At 42.3% G+C, this 17,677-nt stretch overlaps 1 protein-coding gene across 1 annotated transcript in view; it reads right to left on the bottom strand.

The window, feature by feature from the left end:
- The window catches only part of PPP4R3A (protein phosphatase 4 regulatory subunit 3A), an 85,794-nt gene that overhangs the window by 40,928 nt on the left and 27,189 nt on the right, over window positions 1–17,677 (bottom strand). The window contains 4 exon segments of the mRNA XM_077466753.1: window positions 3,088–3,204; window positions 5,188–5,304; window positions 12,989–13,066; window positions 16,134–16,751. Coding sequence (XP_077322879.1) covers window positions 3,088–3,204; window positions 5,188–5,304; window positions 12,989–13,066; window positions 16,134–16,751 — 930 coding nt within the window.

The raw sequence follows: 17,677 nt of genomic DNA, 5'->3' as shown, positions 1-17,677 counted from the left end.
TATGTATTCCCGATCGGATTTATATGGTGTTCTATGTAACCATTCCCATTAATACTATATACAGTATGAGCTGCATGTGTTGCTTATGTGACAAACCACTAGCAAGGCTATCGTAGCCACCGGTGTGTTTTTATTTTTTTTATTTTTATTTTTACACTTATGAATGAACTGAGCTCTGTGTGTAGAAGTTCTCAGTTTAACCATTTAAAGACTAAATCTTTTCTGACACTTGTTGCTTACAAGTAAAAATCCTGTATTTTCTGCCAGAAAATCACTTGGAACCCCCAAATTTTTTTTTTAGCAGAGATCCTAGGGCAGTGATGGTGAACCTTGGCACCCCAGATGTTTTAGAACTACATTTCCCATGATGCTCAACTACACTGCAGAGTGCATGAGCATCATGGGAAATGTAGTTCCAAAACATCTGGGGTGCCAAGGTTCACCATCACTGGCCTAGGGAATAAAATAGCGGTTGTTCCAATATTTTATGTCACACGGCATTTGCGCAGAGGTCTTTCAAATGCAATTTTGGAAAAAAAATATACTAATGATAAATAAAAAAAAACTGTAAAGTTAGCCCATTTTTTTTCGTCCAAAAGTTTTGATTACCCGCTTTTATTTAATATATAGTTTATTTTTATTTTTTTTTAATCTAAAATTATACATACATAATTAAATTGACTGGAGGTTTGTTCTGTTTAATAAATGTTTAAATGTAAGAAATTTTCTGTATCACTTATTAAGGCTGCATTCACACTGAAGCGGGCAGGCGTTGACGCTAAAATGCTGCTGGTTTTAACGGCGCTTTACCGTCATTTTAGCGGTGCTATACGGCTGCTAGTGGGGCGCATATAACCCAGCTAGCAGCCGAGGAAGAGGTTAAATGTGCCCATGAAGCGCTACTGCCAAATCGCATTGCATGCATTTTGGCAGTGGTGCCCATTCATATCAATGGGCAGGAGTGGTGGAGGAGCGGTATACACCACTCCAAAAAGGTGCTGCTTGCAGGACTTGTTTTTTTAACATCCTGCCAGCGCATCGCCTCAGTGTGAAGGCACTGTTTTTCACACAGACTGCAGGGGAGCCGTTTTGCAGGCACCTTACAGGCGCTATTTTTGGCCCAAAAGCGCCTGAAAAACGCCTCAGTGGGAAAGGTGTCTGTTAGATTTTATGAGATGTAGGGGGGAGGGAAGGAAAAAAACAAAACAAAATCGGCATCATATAAAATGGGCCATCGGGGCTTTCACACTGGAGACAGTTGCGGCTCTTTCAGTGCGCTTTGCAGGCGCTATTTTTATCGCTGTAGTGCCCCAGTGTGAAAAGGGTCTTACATTTTTTCTTTTTTTTGCCATCTATGTCCCATTGGGGAGATTTCCCTTCATGTCCTGTCCCACAGCCAAACAGGAAGTGAGAGGAAATCAGTGCAAATTATTGGAATTACTTGGGGACCCCCAGGTCAACAGAACTAGTGTCTCCATTGGAGGATTTCACCTTTGTTACTTTTCTGGGGACATCCCAAATTTGGAACTTTCTTTTACTTTCTCTGATAATGGTAAACAAGACGAGAGGTTGAAAATCCCTAGCGGGGGCACAGACAGCAACAACAACTGCCAGGTGTTCTAATATCCCCTTCACACCATCGAAAACAAAAGAGAAAAGGTTATCCCTTTAGTTATACTTTAATTTCAGAGTCATAAAGCAACTCTTATGTGACAGATTTAACTACTTGCCGACCGCCCCCAAACCGCAAACGGACATACGAGTACATCACTCCATGCATGTGATCGTGCATGCACCCAGCGGACTTGTCAGGGGAGGAGAGAGAGAGAGAGATCTGCTGTTCCTAGGGACCTGGAATAGCGTTCTCTCTGTACTCGGTTAGTCCACTCCCCCCCCCCCCCCCCACAGTAAGAAAGCACCTTCCCTACCTTTGTCATTAGTACAGTAATCAGTGCATTTTTATAGCACTGATCACTGTATTGGTGTCATTTATAGCATTTTGTTTGTGTGTCATTTTTGTTTATAGTGCAAAAAATAAAAAAACCACAGAGGTGATCAAATACCACCAAAAGAAAGCTTTGGGAGACCAAAAAAAAAAAAAACAGGACACCAATTTTGTTTGGGTACAGTGTCACACAACCACGCAATTGTCAGTTAAAGCGACACAGCTGCAGTGTGAAAGGGGCCTTAAGCAAATACATGAAGCATTTAAAGTGGTTCTAAAGTTAGAAAGTATTGGGATAAAAAAACAAAAAAAAAAAAAAAAAAACTTCTATGCCCTTGTACACACGGTCGGAGATTCCGTCGGAATGTGTCCGATCGGAGCATTTTGTCAGATATTCCGACTGTGTGTGGTCTGCATCGGACTGTTTCCATCGGACCAACTTTTCCAACTTGCTGGAAATATTTTCCGACAATATGCTCCGATCGGACATACTCCGATCATGTGTAGAGAATTCCGATCGGACAAAGTGCCACGCATGCTCAGATCAAATTCCAATACCAAAGCTATTGGCTACTAGCCTGAACGTAGTCCCGTCATAACGTAATAACGTCATCACGTCGGATTTTACGACAACTTTGTCCGACCGTGTGTATACAAAAGTTTTGGACAAAATCCGACGGATTTGGTTGTCGGAATCTCCGACCATGTGTACAGGGGCTTAGTGTGCAGCAGTTCTCTCTTCCCCCCCCCCCACCTGAGCCCCATCTCTGTCAAGTAATGTCCACGAGTGTCTCGGTATTCCCTCCTGATTGGCTGAGACACAGCAGAGGCGTCATTGGCTCCCGCTGCTATCAATTAAAGTCAGCTAGCCAATGAAGAGGGGGGGGGGAGGGTCACGGCTCCATGTCTGAATGGACATAGGGAGCTGTGACTTTGCTCGGGTGCCCAAATGGCAAGCTGCCTGCTGTGGGGGCACTCAACAGGATGGAGGGTCCAGGAGCACCGAAGAGGGACCTGAGAAAAGGAGGATCGGGGCTGCTCTGTGCAAATCCATTACACAGAGCAAGCATGAATACTTTTTGTTTTTCATATTAAAATAACAGAGGCTTTACAATCACTTTAAAAGCAATAGAATGACTTACATCATCATTTTGCTGAGCTTCCTGCATTACAAACTCACGGACCATAGATGGGTTATATTCCACCAGATATGAGAATATATCAGTGGCTGCACTTCGAACCTGTGCGTCGTCCATACCCTGCAAAGACAAACAGAAGAATGTAAGATGACATCACAAAACAAACTCAATGGCAAAGTAGATTTTGAAAAGGTTGAGTGCACTTTAACAATTTGGAGACCATGCCTTTTCGGGTACTTTTTGTTTACAAGTTTAAATTAGTATTTTTTTATGGCTAGAAATTAGTTATAACCCCCAAACATGAATTTTAGCAGTGACCCTAGGGAATAAAATGGCTAATGTTGCAATTTTTTTATGTCAAAGGGTATTTGCACAATTGAACAATTATTTTTGGAAAAAAAGCAAAACAAAATATATACCCCAATATTTTTGAAAGATATTGCGCCAAGTAAATAGACACCCAACATGTCATGCTTCAAAATTGCGCACGATGATGGAATGGCGACAAACTACAGTACTTAAAAAAAATCTCCATAGGCAATGCTTTAAAAAATCTTTTCAGGTTACCGGTTTAGTGTTAGAGGAGGTCTAGCACTAGAATTATTGCTCTCGCACCAACGTTCACAGTGATAGCTCATGTGCGATGTGAACACTGTTTAGATACACGTGTGCGACCTACGCGTTTGCTTCTGCGCAGGAGCAGAGGGATGGGGGCGATTTAAATATTTTTTTCTTTATATTATTAAAAAAAAAAAAATTGTATAAAATATTATTTTCCTCCCCTTAAATTAATTTTTTTTTGGATAACTTTTATTCCTATTACAAGGAATGCATCCCTTGTAATAGAAATATGGATCTCTTTATGGAGAGATCGGAGGCCTAAAAGACTCCAAATCTCTCTCTATACGTGTAAAAGAAAAAGATCCAAAAATAAAAATTGTTTACTTCCACCCTAGACTGGAAGTGACATTAGGGCGTCGCTCCAGTCATCCAAGGCCATAGAGGCGATCAAAGACATTCTAGACTTTCTTGGGTGCTGCTGTGGAAACTGTAAGCCCAACACACACACACACACACACACACACACACCAGGAGCGGTGCCGCTTTGGAAAGCATTCCAGTGGCACATGAGCCGATTGGATCGCTTTCATGAAGAGAGAGGGATATAGGGGAATATCTTCAACCATAATCACGGTAAACCACTTGGAAACCGCAATGTATATATACATATTGTGGTTGACAAGTGGTCAAAACAAAGTCTTTATCCCCCTTTGCCCTAACTTAACCCACCTTTTCACCACAGAGATGTAAATTTACCTTGATCTGACAGCCACGGCCTCAGGTGTTAATTTCCTAGCTGCCTGGTTGTCTTTGAGACATAAGTGGTCTATTAGACCCTTATATCTCACCTGCTCTCCATTGAAGGTAATGAAGCACAGGTTACACGCCATTAGCTTCTTCACCAGCCAGGGAATTTGCCAGCTGCACTCAGATGCAATGTAATGCACATTTCTTCCAGGCTCTTACTAGGTAGATCAGTGAAAGAACGTTTGCTGGTCTCCCAAACCCTTCAATTTGCTTGTCCTGGGTCTGCAACTGAGACAGCGGAGCCTAATAGAAATTAGGCATCAGCAGCCAGGGAATTTGACAGCTGCACCCAGATATAATGTAATGCACATTACTTCCAGGCTCTTACTAGGTAGGAGAGATCAGTGAATGGATATTTGTTGGTCTCCCAACCCAGCACTTTGCTTGTCCTGGGTCCGCAAATGGGTCAGTGGAGGCTAGACAACATGGCAGGGGTGAATGTACTGCTGGTGCCAGCATAGGACATAGGTCAGGGTGAGCAAAAGAATTGACTACATTTCAATACACTGATCATAAGGACTGTACTTCGAACTGCGCAAAACAGCGAACACACAGTTTTTAGTCAGATTCCTCTTTCCCAAACAGCTGCAAACAAATCTGGCAAGAAGGAAATAAAATAACCAAACCTTCAAGCAATGCTAATGTATCAAAAGTGCATGATGGACACTTGTATGTAAATTACAAAATTTCAGCCAATTTCTATTTTAGTACAAAATAATGTACTGCGATACTTGCCAGAATCACTTCCAGGGCGGGCAGTATACCCATATTGGACAGGGTCTTGAAGAAAGCGTCTCTATTCTGAGGTTGTAATGTTTGAGAGAAAGCACAAAATTCTTTCAGGAAATTTACCTGTAGCACAAAAATAAAAATCAAAAAACAGGATGGACTGAATATTCCCGACAAAATGACTAAACCACTTATAGCAAGATGATAGCAACCATTTATACAACCTCAAATTCCCAAAAATTTGGGACCCTGTGTAAAAGCTACTTTGAAACAGAATGCAGTGCTCTGCAAGTCTCATAAACCCATATTTTATTCACAATCAAAAAAAAAAAAAAAAAAAATGGAAAACATATCAAAGTGTTTAAAATTGAGAACATTTTCCCACTTTAAGAAAAAAAAAGTAATATTTAAATTGATGGCAGCAACAAGTATCAAAAAAGTTGGGACAGGGCAACACAAAGCTGGCAAAGTAAATGGTAGCAACAAGGAAGAGCTGGAAGAACATTTTGCAACTAATTGGGTTAAAGTGGTTCTGCACCTAAAATAAAAATATTAAAAGAGAGCAGCTACTAATATTGCAGCTGCTGACTTTTAATAAAATCACACTTACCTGTCCCAGGGTCCAGCGATGTCGGCGGCAGATGACGAGCGTCTCGCTGCTGCCACCGCCGCCATCCTCTGTCAGGGAATCGGGAAGTGAAGCATTACAGCTTCACTGCCCGGTTCCCTACTGCGCATGCGCGAGTCGCGATGCGCGTCTCTTATGGTCCCCGCTGTGTCTCTGAGAACTGTGTGTTTCCCAGAACACAACGGGGGGAGGGGGGCGGGGGGTCTGCGGCGGTCTGGCCGGTAGTGGGTGCAGATACCTGGATTATCAAGAACCGCTTTAATTGGCAACAGGTCAGTAACATGACTGGATATAAAAAAATAAAAAAATATCTTAGAGAGTCAGTGTCTCACAAGCAAAGATGGGCAGAGGTTCACTAATCTGAAAAGTTGCATCTAAAAGTTGTCGATTTCAGAATAATGTTCCCCAACATAAATTCGTAGACTTTCAATGTATTATCTACAGTGCATATCAAAGGATTCTGAGAATATGGTGAAATCTCTGTGTGGAAGGGCGAAATTTAATATTGGATGGTGGTGATCTTCGGACAGCACTGCATTATAAAACAGGCATGATTGTGTGATAGAGATCACTGGATAGGCTCAGGAATACTTCCAGAACTCACTGTCTGAACACAGCTTGCCCAGCCATCCAAAAAAAACAAGGTAAAGCTCTACCATGGAAAAAAAACCCATATCAGAACATAATCCAGAAACGCTGCTGTCTTATTTGAGCCAAAACTCATTTAAAATGGTTTGTTGCAAAGTGGAAAACAGCTCTGTGGTCAGACAAGGCCAAAATTTGACATTTTTGGCAAGCATGGGCACCACATCCTCCAGACAAAAAACAGGAGATTGACTTTCTGGTAGGGAAGGCCTTTTATATTTCAGCAGAACAATGCAAAACTGCATACTTCATCTATGATAACAGCATGGTTTCCAAGTAGGAGTACGGGGGCTTAATTCACCTGCCTGTAGTCCAGACCTTTCACCATTCGAAAATATTTGGCACATCGTAAAACCAGAAATACGACAAAGACGACTCAGGACTGTTGAGCAGTTATACATCAGGCAAAAATGGGACAACATTCCTCTCCCAAAACTCCAGCAATTGGTCACCTCAGTTCCCAGACAGAGTGTTGGTCAAAGAAGAGGGTACACCATGTTAAACATTGGCCTTGTCCTGACTTCATCTACACTGTACTAAACATGACCTGTCCCAACTTTGAGACGTGTTGATGCCATCAATTTAAAACATTTCAAATTTTCTTAAAATGGTCCAATATCTGTTTAAACATTTGAGGTTTTCTATTGTGAACAAAATATGGGTTGATGATATTTGCAAACTCATTGCAATCTGTTTTTATGTTGATTTTACACAGCATCTCAACTTTTCAACTTCAAGAAAAAAAAAAAAAAGACATTGTAAGGAGGATAAACGTAAGCAATAGAGTTCAACAGTTAAAGGGTCAGTCCTCCCAAAACTGAGACAACTTTTTGGTAAAAGCTGGGGGATATAGATCACCTAATGGTTTTGATGAGATCAAATCTTAAGTTTTTATTATTACAATCGCAATGACATTAAATACATAAAAAAAATGGACCGGAGGTTAAACAGGATTTTTAAAATAGCTTACCTGTAAAATCCTTTGATGTACATCAGGGGACACAGAGCCCTAGTACTTACTGTGTGGGTTATAGGGCCACTGATAGGCGATTGACACTGGCACGCCCTAAGGCAAGAAGTGTACTCCCTATATAACCCCGCCCACTACTGGGAGTCCTCAGTTTTGTAGCCAAGCAATACAAGTGTATACCACGAAGGGAGGGACCTCTGTTTCCCCTGATGTACATCAAAGAAAAGGATTTTACAGGTAAGCCGTTTTAAAAATCCTGTTTTCTTTTCTTCCATCAGGGGAGGGGACACAGAGCCATAGTAGTTACTATGTGGGATATCCCCCATAGCAATTGCAACTGGAGGGAGGGAGACAACAAAAAACAGGAGGCCAAAGGACGCAGCCTGCAGTACACTGCACCCAAAGGCAATATCCTCATGACCTTTAACATCGATTTTATAAAATCTGGTAAATAGGGATGAATTCAGGCGTGATTAGTGCCTCTTGGGTGGTGCATCATCAGACCTCTAGGGCTCAGATCCGTAAGGCTGCAACTTGGTCTTCAGTTCATATGTTTACCAGTAGGGATGAGCTCAGGCGTGTTCGCATGGAACACGTGCAGAGCCCGCCAGGAAGTCGGCGCAGCGCTAATCACAGGCAGTGAGACATTGCCCGATCTCTGCAGCCGCGCAATGGGGCAATGTCTCACTGCCTGCGATTAGCGCAGTGCCGACTTCCTGGCGGGCTCTGCACGCGTTCCATGCGAACACGCCTGAGCTCATCCCTACTAGTAAACGTATGAACTGAAGACCAAGTTGCAGCCTTACAGATCTGAGCCCTAGAGGCCTGATGATGCACCGCCCAAGAGGCACTAATCACCCTGGTTGAGTGTGCTTTAACATGAAAATAATTTTCTTCTTTAAATCATAAGCCTGAATAAGGACTTGACGAATCCATTTGGAAATAGTAGATTTTGATGCTGCCTGTCCCTTTTTTGGACCCTCTGGCAGTACAAATAAAACATCTGCTTTGCAAATCTGAGCGGTTGCCTTTAAATAGACTCTGATCGCTCTTACTACATTCAAGGGAATGTAGTGGCTTCTCTTCCCTAGATTGAGGTTCTGGGAAGAAAGGTGCAAGAAAAATATCTTGGTTTAAGTGAAAACCTGTCACTACCTTTGGTAGGAAATCAGGATGAGGACATAAAACCACCTTATCCTTATGCATGATCAAATATGGCTTTTTACAAGACAGAGCAGATACTATTCTAGCAGAAGAAATGGCAACCAGAAAGATTATCTTTCTAGTCAAAAGAACCAAGGGAATTTCTTGTAAAGGCTAAAAAGGCTGATTCTGCAAAGCCGATAAGACCAAAAACTGGCTTTGGTAGGGGGATTAATCCGTGTTAGCCCCTGAAGAAAGATACGCACCGGAGAGTGGGAATCAAAAGGCCGTTAAAAAAATACTGACAAGGCCGAGATCTGGCCCATTTCTAATGCCATTTGCAGGAAATCAAGGAACATATGCTTTCCAGACTCTATAGTAAAAGATTCTGGAAGCCGGCTTCTTGGCATTAATTAAGGTAGATACTACCGAAGGAGACAACCCACATTCCTTTAGAATGTGGGTCTCAATAGCCAAACCATTAAATTTAGCGTCTGTAAGGTAGGATGGAATACCGAAACTTGTGTGAGAAGGTCTGGCCATAATGGCAGAATCCAAGGGACTCCTAGCACAATCTTTATGATCTCGGCAAACCAAGTTCTTCTGGTCCACCAGAATTACCTCCTTTTGTTCCTGCTTGATCCTGCAAAGACGACACAAAAGAAGCAGAACTGGAGGAAAAGCATAGATCAGTGAAAACTGATCCCTTAGCAAGACTAATGCATCTGTTCCGCATGCTAGTGGATCCTTTGTTCTCAACACAAAGTTTTCGACCTTGTTTTTGAATCTGGACGCAAACAGGTCCACGTCCGAAGTACCCCATCTCTGACATATGGCTAGGAAGATGTCGAGGTGAAGAGACCATTCCCCGGCAATAATTGTTGGCAACTTAAGTAGTCTGCCTACCAATTTTCCATTTCTGGAATTAATATTGCTGACAGGCAAGGAATGTTGTGTTCTACCCAAGCTAGAACATGATTCACCTCTTTTTGGGCTGCAGGACTTCTCGTGCACCCCCTGGTGATTGATGTAAGCCACAGACATGGCATTGTCGGACTGAACCCTGACAGGACAATCCCTTAGTCAGACCATCCAAGACTCTAGGGCCAGACGAACTGCCCAAATTTCTAAAATGTTGATAGGGAAGGTCCTTTCCAACCTGGACCATCTTCCTTGGACAGAATCTTCTTCCAAGACTGCTCCCTAGCCTAGAAGGCTGGCATCTGTTGTCACCACTTTCCAGGAGACTGGTAGAAACAATTTTCCCTTTTGGAGGTTGCTGGATACCAACCACCAATTTAGGCTCCGACGTACATCGGGAGCCAAGCATAGTGGAAAATCCAAGGCCTGAACCTTTTTGTTCCAGGCCAACAGGATGGCGCTTTGAAGCAGTTTTGAATGAAACTGCGCGTAAAGGATGGCCTGGAAGGAGGCCACCATTTTCCCCAACAACCTCATGCACAACCGAATGGAAGAATTTTTCTTTGCTTTGATGATTTGAATTAGTCCTATAATGGAACTGATTCTTGTCTGGGGTAAGAATACCTTTTTCTGTACGGTATCTATAACCAGTCCCAAGTACTGCAATCTCCTTGATGGTTTTAAGGAGGATTTTTCTAGGTTGAGTATCCAACCTAGAGATTCCAGGTAGTATACAGCTTTGACCAGACTCTGGTTTAGACCGGAGACTGAATGATCTATTAAAAGTAGATAGTCTAAATAGGCTAGGACCGTTATGCCTTGAGCCCTTAATCTGGCTAAAGGAGGTGCCAGAATTTTTGAGAACACCCTTGGTGCTGTGGCTAGACCGAATGGCAGGGCCACAAACTGAAAATTATGATCTTCTATTTCAAAGCGCAGAAATTTCTGGTGAGCGGGAAATATTGGCACATGGAGATATGCATCTTTGATATCTATAGAAGCCAAAAACTCCCCTCCTTGCAGGATACAAACAACCAATCGGATTTACTCCATGCGAAAGGATCGGATGTTCAAGTGCCGATTCACATCTTTGAGATCTAGATTAGGTCTTACCTCTCTGTTTGGTTTTGGAATAGTGAAAAGGTTTGAATAAAAACCTGTGCTCTGTTCCACTAAGGGGACCACTGATATCTCCAACTGGGATAATAGATGATCCAGAGCTAGAAAGACCATTTTTCTCTGGATCCTTGGGAACATCTGAAAACGAGGAGACGGAAACTCTAGTTTGCAACCTAGAGAAACGGCAGAAGCCACCCATCTGTCTTGACATTATTCCTGCCAGATCCTTGATAATTGCAAGAGCCCTCCCCCCACCGGAGCGAGCGGGGGTGCCCCTTCATAAAGGAGGCTTTAGCATTCTGCTTTGTGGGCTTTCTGCCCCAAGATCTCTTCTGACCTTGGTGCTGCCCTTGGGTTCTTCCCCTTGAATCTGACGGTTGAGGCCGTCGAGACTGCCTAGAGGCTGATGCCCCTGGTACAGGTGAGGCAGCACGTTTAAAAGGAGAAAATGTTTGAACCTCTTTCTTTACTGGTAAAAGAGAGCTTTTCCCATTAGAGATCCTTTGGATGCATTTATCCAGATAGTCTCCAAATAGCCGTTCCCCATGAAAAGGGAAACTGGCTGAGAGCTTTTTACACAGTGCTTCGGCTGACCAATTTTTCAGCCATAGAACTCTGTGAGAATGCACTAGTCCAAGCATAAGCCGTGAGGCTTGAATGATAGAATCTTTCATAGCATCTTCTGTGAAATATAGTGCGTCTGATACGGATGTTGGATCCTTTAACATTAGCGCATTATCCACCAGACATGTGAGATTCTTGTTCACTGAGGCAATTGCAGCATCAACTGCTGGAACCACCCCATTTTTTTTATAGAAATCCTCTTCCATAGGATAAAGTATGGAGAATCTCTTAGGAGGATAATATTGTTTATCCGGATGTTCTCATTCAGCATACATAAGCTTCTTTAGCCATGCATCAATAGAAAAAGCAATCCGAAGATGGGGGAGGTTTTAATGATCCCAAATTAGAGGTGGGTTCCTCAAGAGCCTGCGCTGCAGGCAGCAAAAAGGTTGAACCAATTAAGCAAGAATGCACAAGCAACCTGTCTTGTGATGTTACTCCTGCTATGTTAGGATGCTCAGAAGAGGATAAATAAGCATGTTCCAAATATTTGGGAAGATCTACCTGATCCCCAGCCACCCGAACCTCAATAAGAGGGTCCTGAGCACTAGATAGATATCTGCTACCTTTGACCCCACTATGGAGAGATATAGCATCAATCTTCTTTTCCAAGTTACAAATAGAAGAAAAAAAACCTCTTGTGTGATATATACAGGGGTTGAAGTGTCTAGCGCAGCTGCAACAACAGATTCCCCTGACAGATCAATCTGACCGGCCGCATCACTCTCAGAGGAGGATGACATTCTTTTGGAAATGGATTTAGTTTGTTGTGAAACCACTGACCCTTTAGAACCCTTAGAGGAGTTCCTGGTCCCTTTACCACTCATAGCCTGGAGCTCAAAGCAGAGCCACTACCAGCAAAAGAATGTACACTGCTAGGCTATAGACCAGTGCTAATAGCTGCTATTAATACCTAGCCTGGTAAAGTATAATGTGTCAAAGGGAATGCCTGTCTCACCAAACCTGAATCTAGCCAACCTCCTGCTCATCTGTCCCTCCACAGCCAGGCAGCAGCTAAACACAGCGCTTTAACAACTTCCTTCACGTGTTGCCAGTGTGTGACAGTTAGCCATGCCCCCCTTTCCTTTCAAAGGAAAGCGTTTTCCTGTGCGAGCGGCTGAGTTTTTGCCTTTTATTAAAAAAATGAAAAAAATAAATAAATTACAAGCTACAGCATGAACAGACAGGAACTAACGCGTTTCACAGTTCGATGAAGTGCTTAGTCATAGCTATGACAAAGACATCGCCCCTCCCCCCGAAAGGTGCCAATTGTGGCACGGGGGGGGTGGGGGGGGTTGGGAAGAGGAGACAAGCGAGTGGAAGTTCCACTTTTGGGTGGAACTCCACTTTAAATATTCCCCACCAATTAAGAAATCACCAATCATCGGGGGGGGGGGGGGGGGGGTGGCAGCTAGGACAGGAGGAAGTAAAAGCCTGCTACCTTTACACAGAACAAGGCATGGTGGGTCAGTAGTAAGAAAAAGATCAACTGACTGTAGCATATTGAGAATACTGGGGACTAGTCCTTATTCCTCCACTTGCCCTTTTAGGCACCATCTCCCACCATTCAGGTGCTTGTTTACATTTCTAAACTTAAAAATAAAAAATAAAAAAAATAAAAAAAATAAACAAAAAAAACAAAAACAAGAAGACGGTCGCCAAGAAGTACGAGAAAACCCCAAATGTCTCAGGCCATAAGTGCTGGAAGGACTAACTCTTTAAACAATGATATACACCATTCACATAACTAGACTTACCAGCTCCTGTCTCTTCTCATCATCTGTTGCTTCATCTGTTAGGTGCGCAAATAATTCTGTAAGAAATTTTTCATCTTCCTAAAGGTGGGCAACAAAATCAAAAGTAAGTAATGTGTACACGGATATCCCATTCAAGAGTTAGGTACCACTTTGGCATTGGCTTCTTCAATGAAAGTTATAAGGATGCAAATTACCGCTGTACTGTATTCAGACAAATGGAACAAGCAGATTTATAAATAAATTGGAGACGCTGCAAAATTGCACACAATGCACATACAATACACTTGAGAAAGCTTTTGCAAACACCCTCTATTGATTTCAGCAAAAAATTGACAGTCACAATACAAAGACCAATAATCACAGACATCAACCCTGCTCATAAGAGCTTACAATCTAGCAAATGCAAACCTAAGAGGTAAATACTTGATATAAGAAAAAGTCATCACCAAATCTAAGAGAACACAGGAAAGTCTGGAAAAAATGTACTCCAGGTCTGTACGCCTTGTCACCGCTGAGGGGGCCGATATCTTCCCCTGCCATTACTTCCGGGTTTGCAAGCTCTGGCGCTATGAGCGGACAGAGCCGCAATTACATCACTCCCACACATGCGGGTGGGGGCCCTCGGTTCTGGCAAGAAGCTCTGAAGTTCCAGCACGATACACCGGACCTTCAGCATGTCCATAAGAAACACAGTTTGTTCCTTCCTCACTGGTTGTGATCAACAGCTGTGGATGCCAATGGCAGCAGCTGCTATGTCTTAGCCAATGAGGAAGGCAAGTCCACAAACAAAAGATATATGCCTATGTTAATTTCCCCTGGAGTTAGACCAACGGTGCTCCATAGTGCATGGCGTCTTCCTGGCACTTAAAGAGGAGGGCCAGCTTTAAAAAAAAAAATAATAATTTTTTAAAAGTCAGCAGCTGCAAACACTGTAGCTGCTGACTTTTAATAAGCAGACTAACCTGTCCAGGGTGCCCGCGAAGTCGGTCGCCCGAGGCTGACCCGCCCCTCGGCTCTCGGCGCCGCCATTTCAACAAAGGGAAACAGGCAGTGGACCCTTGCGGCTTCACTGCACATTTCCGACTGCGCAAGTCGCGCAGCGCTTTGTGAATGGGGTGCACCGTGTTCTGGGACACACAGTTCCCAGAACACACAGCGCCCCATTACCCAGAAGACGCCGCACGGAGGAGAGAAGAGCGAAGATCACCGCGGAGGAGGAAGAGGCAGATTAGGAAGATATGTGAAAAAAGTAGCTGATACACAGCAACTAATAAACTCCGCGCCACAAAAAATAATAAAAAAGATATCAAATTGACCAATAGTCAGTGAATCAAATATGTTGAATCAAACAACTAATAGCTGCTCCCTAAAAGAACAAGAAAAAAAACTTGTCATGCTGAAGATATACTGATGATGGGGGCGCTAGAGCAAATATAAATATCAAAAAAAAAAAAAAATGTGAAAATTTGATAATCAAATGGCATCTAAAATGATACACACCATATTACAAAACTGCAATAAACAAAAAATTACAACCAAAATATAGTGAGAAACAATAATAAATAAAGTCCCAGTTGGGTAATGACACCAAAAGGAAACAAAAAGACTTAAATAAATATAACTCCAAAGTCCAAAAACAGTGATTTTTTTCAGTGAAAAACTCCTGAATCCATAAATCAAAAGACTGCTGGAATCTTCTATAGCGTAATGAAACGTCCCTTCACCAAAAACTTATGGACATAGAAACAACACCCATTTGGCCTTATGTTTTTTAAATGTATTTTTATTATTAAACGGTGTTACGCTATGGATTTTTGTTTGGCTTTTTTTATGACCTATCTGAGTCTATGAGGAGAAGCTTCTGTCCATACGAGGTCCACCTTATTCCATGTGAGCAGGGAATCAACCTGCATAAGCCTATTTGACTATCTTTTTAATTAAAGTAGTCAACAGCATCTGGTAAGAAGACATCTTTATCTTCACAAGTGGGGTGTTGTTTCTATGTCCATAAGTTTTTGGTGAAGGGACGTTTCATTACGTTATAGAAGATTCCAGCAGTCTTTTGATTTATGGATTCAGGAGTTTTTCACTGAAAAAAAATCACTGTTTTTGGACTTTGGAGTTATATTTATTTAAGTCTTTTTGTTTCCTTTTGGTGTCATTACCCAACTGGGACTTTATTTATTATTGTTTCTCACTATATTTTGGTTGTAATTTTTTGTTTATTGCAGTTTTGTAATATGGTGTGTATCATTTTAGATACCATTTGATTATCAAATTTTCAATTTTTTTTTTTGATATTTATATTTGCTGTAGCGCCCCTATCATCAGTATATCTTCAGATTAGGAAGATATGCCTAGCAACAGGCATTTCTGGTAAGTTAAAAAAAAAAAATCTTCATTTTTTTTTTTTTTTTACAGATTTTTTGCAAATTTTTAATGTATTTTTGTTTTTCAGGGTGGCCCTCCACTTTAACACTTTCGGTAAAAAAAAAAAACGTATTCATAGCCATGGTTATTTATTTGGTTTCTTACCAAAATGTGTAAGCTGCTGTAACTTGTACACTGTACCCTTTATTAATAAAGTACTTTTATCAGGAGGAAGAGTTGCCGACTCTTCGCCTTATACTCTCTATGAGGAGGGAGAGACCTTCTGCTCTGGCGCACATCACTGGATCGAACAAGTATTGGAGGGGGCCGAGTAGCACCCCGAAAGGTTTTTTTACCATCACACATTGAATGCATGAAGGGAGGAAAAAAAAAAAAAAAAAAAAAAAAAAAAAAAACCTTCAGCCTTTACAACCACTTTAATTCACTGTGACTGACAGAGCTTGCCTCAGGAACCAAATGTGGAAGACAAGCGCCCTGCCGTCAACTAGGTATGCAGGTGGGGGAGGAGGCATGTCAGTTACCCCGTTCCACCCAGTCGTTTTACTGGTTGTGTTACATAGTCTGACAGGCCACCTGCTTCCTAGCAACTAAGAAAGGCACCCTTGGTTGCTAGGATGCAGGTGGCCTGTCACTATATAAAAAAAGAAAAAAAAAAAAAACTTTCAAAAAAACAACTTTTCTATAAAAAAAATCTAACAAAAAACAACCAATTTCTTCCAGGCCGATGGATCGAAACTCCACAGCAGGACCTTACCTGTAACATCCCAACTATCTCCACCTTGTTAAAAAATATGAAAGAGTGAAGCGTGGACAGCATGTTTTCTTCAAAGACAGAAGGGGTGGGTAATACCACGTCTTGTATATACTGCACTCTGTAGGTCTGGTGGATTTTCTGTTTCAGTTCAAGGTCTGATATGGGAATCACCTCTTTAAACTTAGCAGTTTTTGTTAGAAACTCGCGGTGTTTGCGCTGCACGGACAAAGACGGGTCGTACTCTAAGCAGCCAATGATGTCCATAATGCAGTCTTCTGAAAACATGACCTCAAAGAGTGCAGTTCGGTTTAAAAGGAAGATCCCCTTGATAATTTCATACAATTGGTGCAATCCTTCAACGTTCTCCAGGTCTTCACACACGTGGAAAAGTTCCAGGAGTTTTTTTATATAACCCTCATTTTCCAGGGCCAGGGCAAGTTTCTCGCGACGCAGCGGAGATGGTAACGACGATGCCACGACTTCGGCGATCTCCTCTAGCCGGCTAAGTTCACAGCTTGGTAGCTCCAGACCCGGGGAGGACATGTCCTCGAAGCGCTCCTCTTCTGATTCGTCCACAAGGTCCTGAGTGATGTCCACTGATGGGTCTTTCCCTTGAACCTGGAAGAAAACCAAGAAGGGGGCTTCAGTGACTCTGCCTGGTTAAACTTTCACCTGTGCACAACTGATCAAGTGTGGCAACTTATCTGTTCTGCCAGAAAAAAAAAAAAATAATAAAAAAATAAAATCACACCTGACCACATTCACATAATTCGGCCATGATAGCAATGGTTATTTATCTATCTAAGTGTTTGACAGAGATCCTTGGGCCTGCATAGCACCTGGCTGGAAGCATATAAGGAGGACTGTGGTGACAAACACTCTGCCTTTCCACAGTACTGGCTCATGTTTTAAATTGAGATGGTTTCAATATTTCTATAAATCAGCATAGCATATCAGCTGTACAAATTTAAAGTGTAACCTTTAAATATGTATGGCCAAAGCTGTTTTGACTGTACTTTAATGGGTCACAGGGATACATTTATTTTTGTTCTCCTGTGACCCAAAGTCAGATGATAGCAAGTTAATACTGAAGCCCACTGATGTCAAAGACACGGTCCAGGCTTGGGGAAATATCACGACCATATGGTCAGGATCCGCCCACATGCCTAGACGGGCACCCAGCTCAGTCTCTCAGGGAGCCGCTGACGGCCTGAGCCAGGCACTCCCAACTCCTCCACAGCCCAGTGCTCCAGTAAGCGAGAGGGGGGGGGCACTAAGGGAGCACTGAGAACCAAACAATCTGCCGTGTCTGATCGCACGTTTCTCAGTGTTGGAGCCAGCGGGGGACCGATGCTGTATCCACCTAGGTAAGTAAAATTCTAAAATAAAAATACTTCTCTTAAGTGTAGCTAAAGTAAGGCATACTCATACCAAAAAAAAAAAAAAAAAAGCCAGTTCAGCGGGAACCGGACAAATTTTGGTATATGGGTACATATGTTGCAAATAAAAACCCAGTGGTGATCAAATACCACCAAACATACAGT

This window comes from Lithobates pipiens, unplaced genomic scaffold (assembly GCF_037356315.1).
Source record: "Lithobates pipiens isolate NorthernLeopardFrog02 unplaced genomic scaffold, aLitPip1_a1.2 Scaffold_37, whole genome shotgun sequence".
Lineage (NCBI taxonomy): Eukaryota > Metazoa > Chordata > Amphibia > Anura > Ranidae > Lithobates > Lithobates pipiens.
The sequence above is the reverse complement of the archived record's forward strand: the minus strand, read 5'-3'. Positions and strand labels throughout refer to the sequence as shown.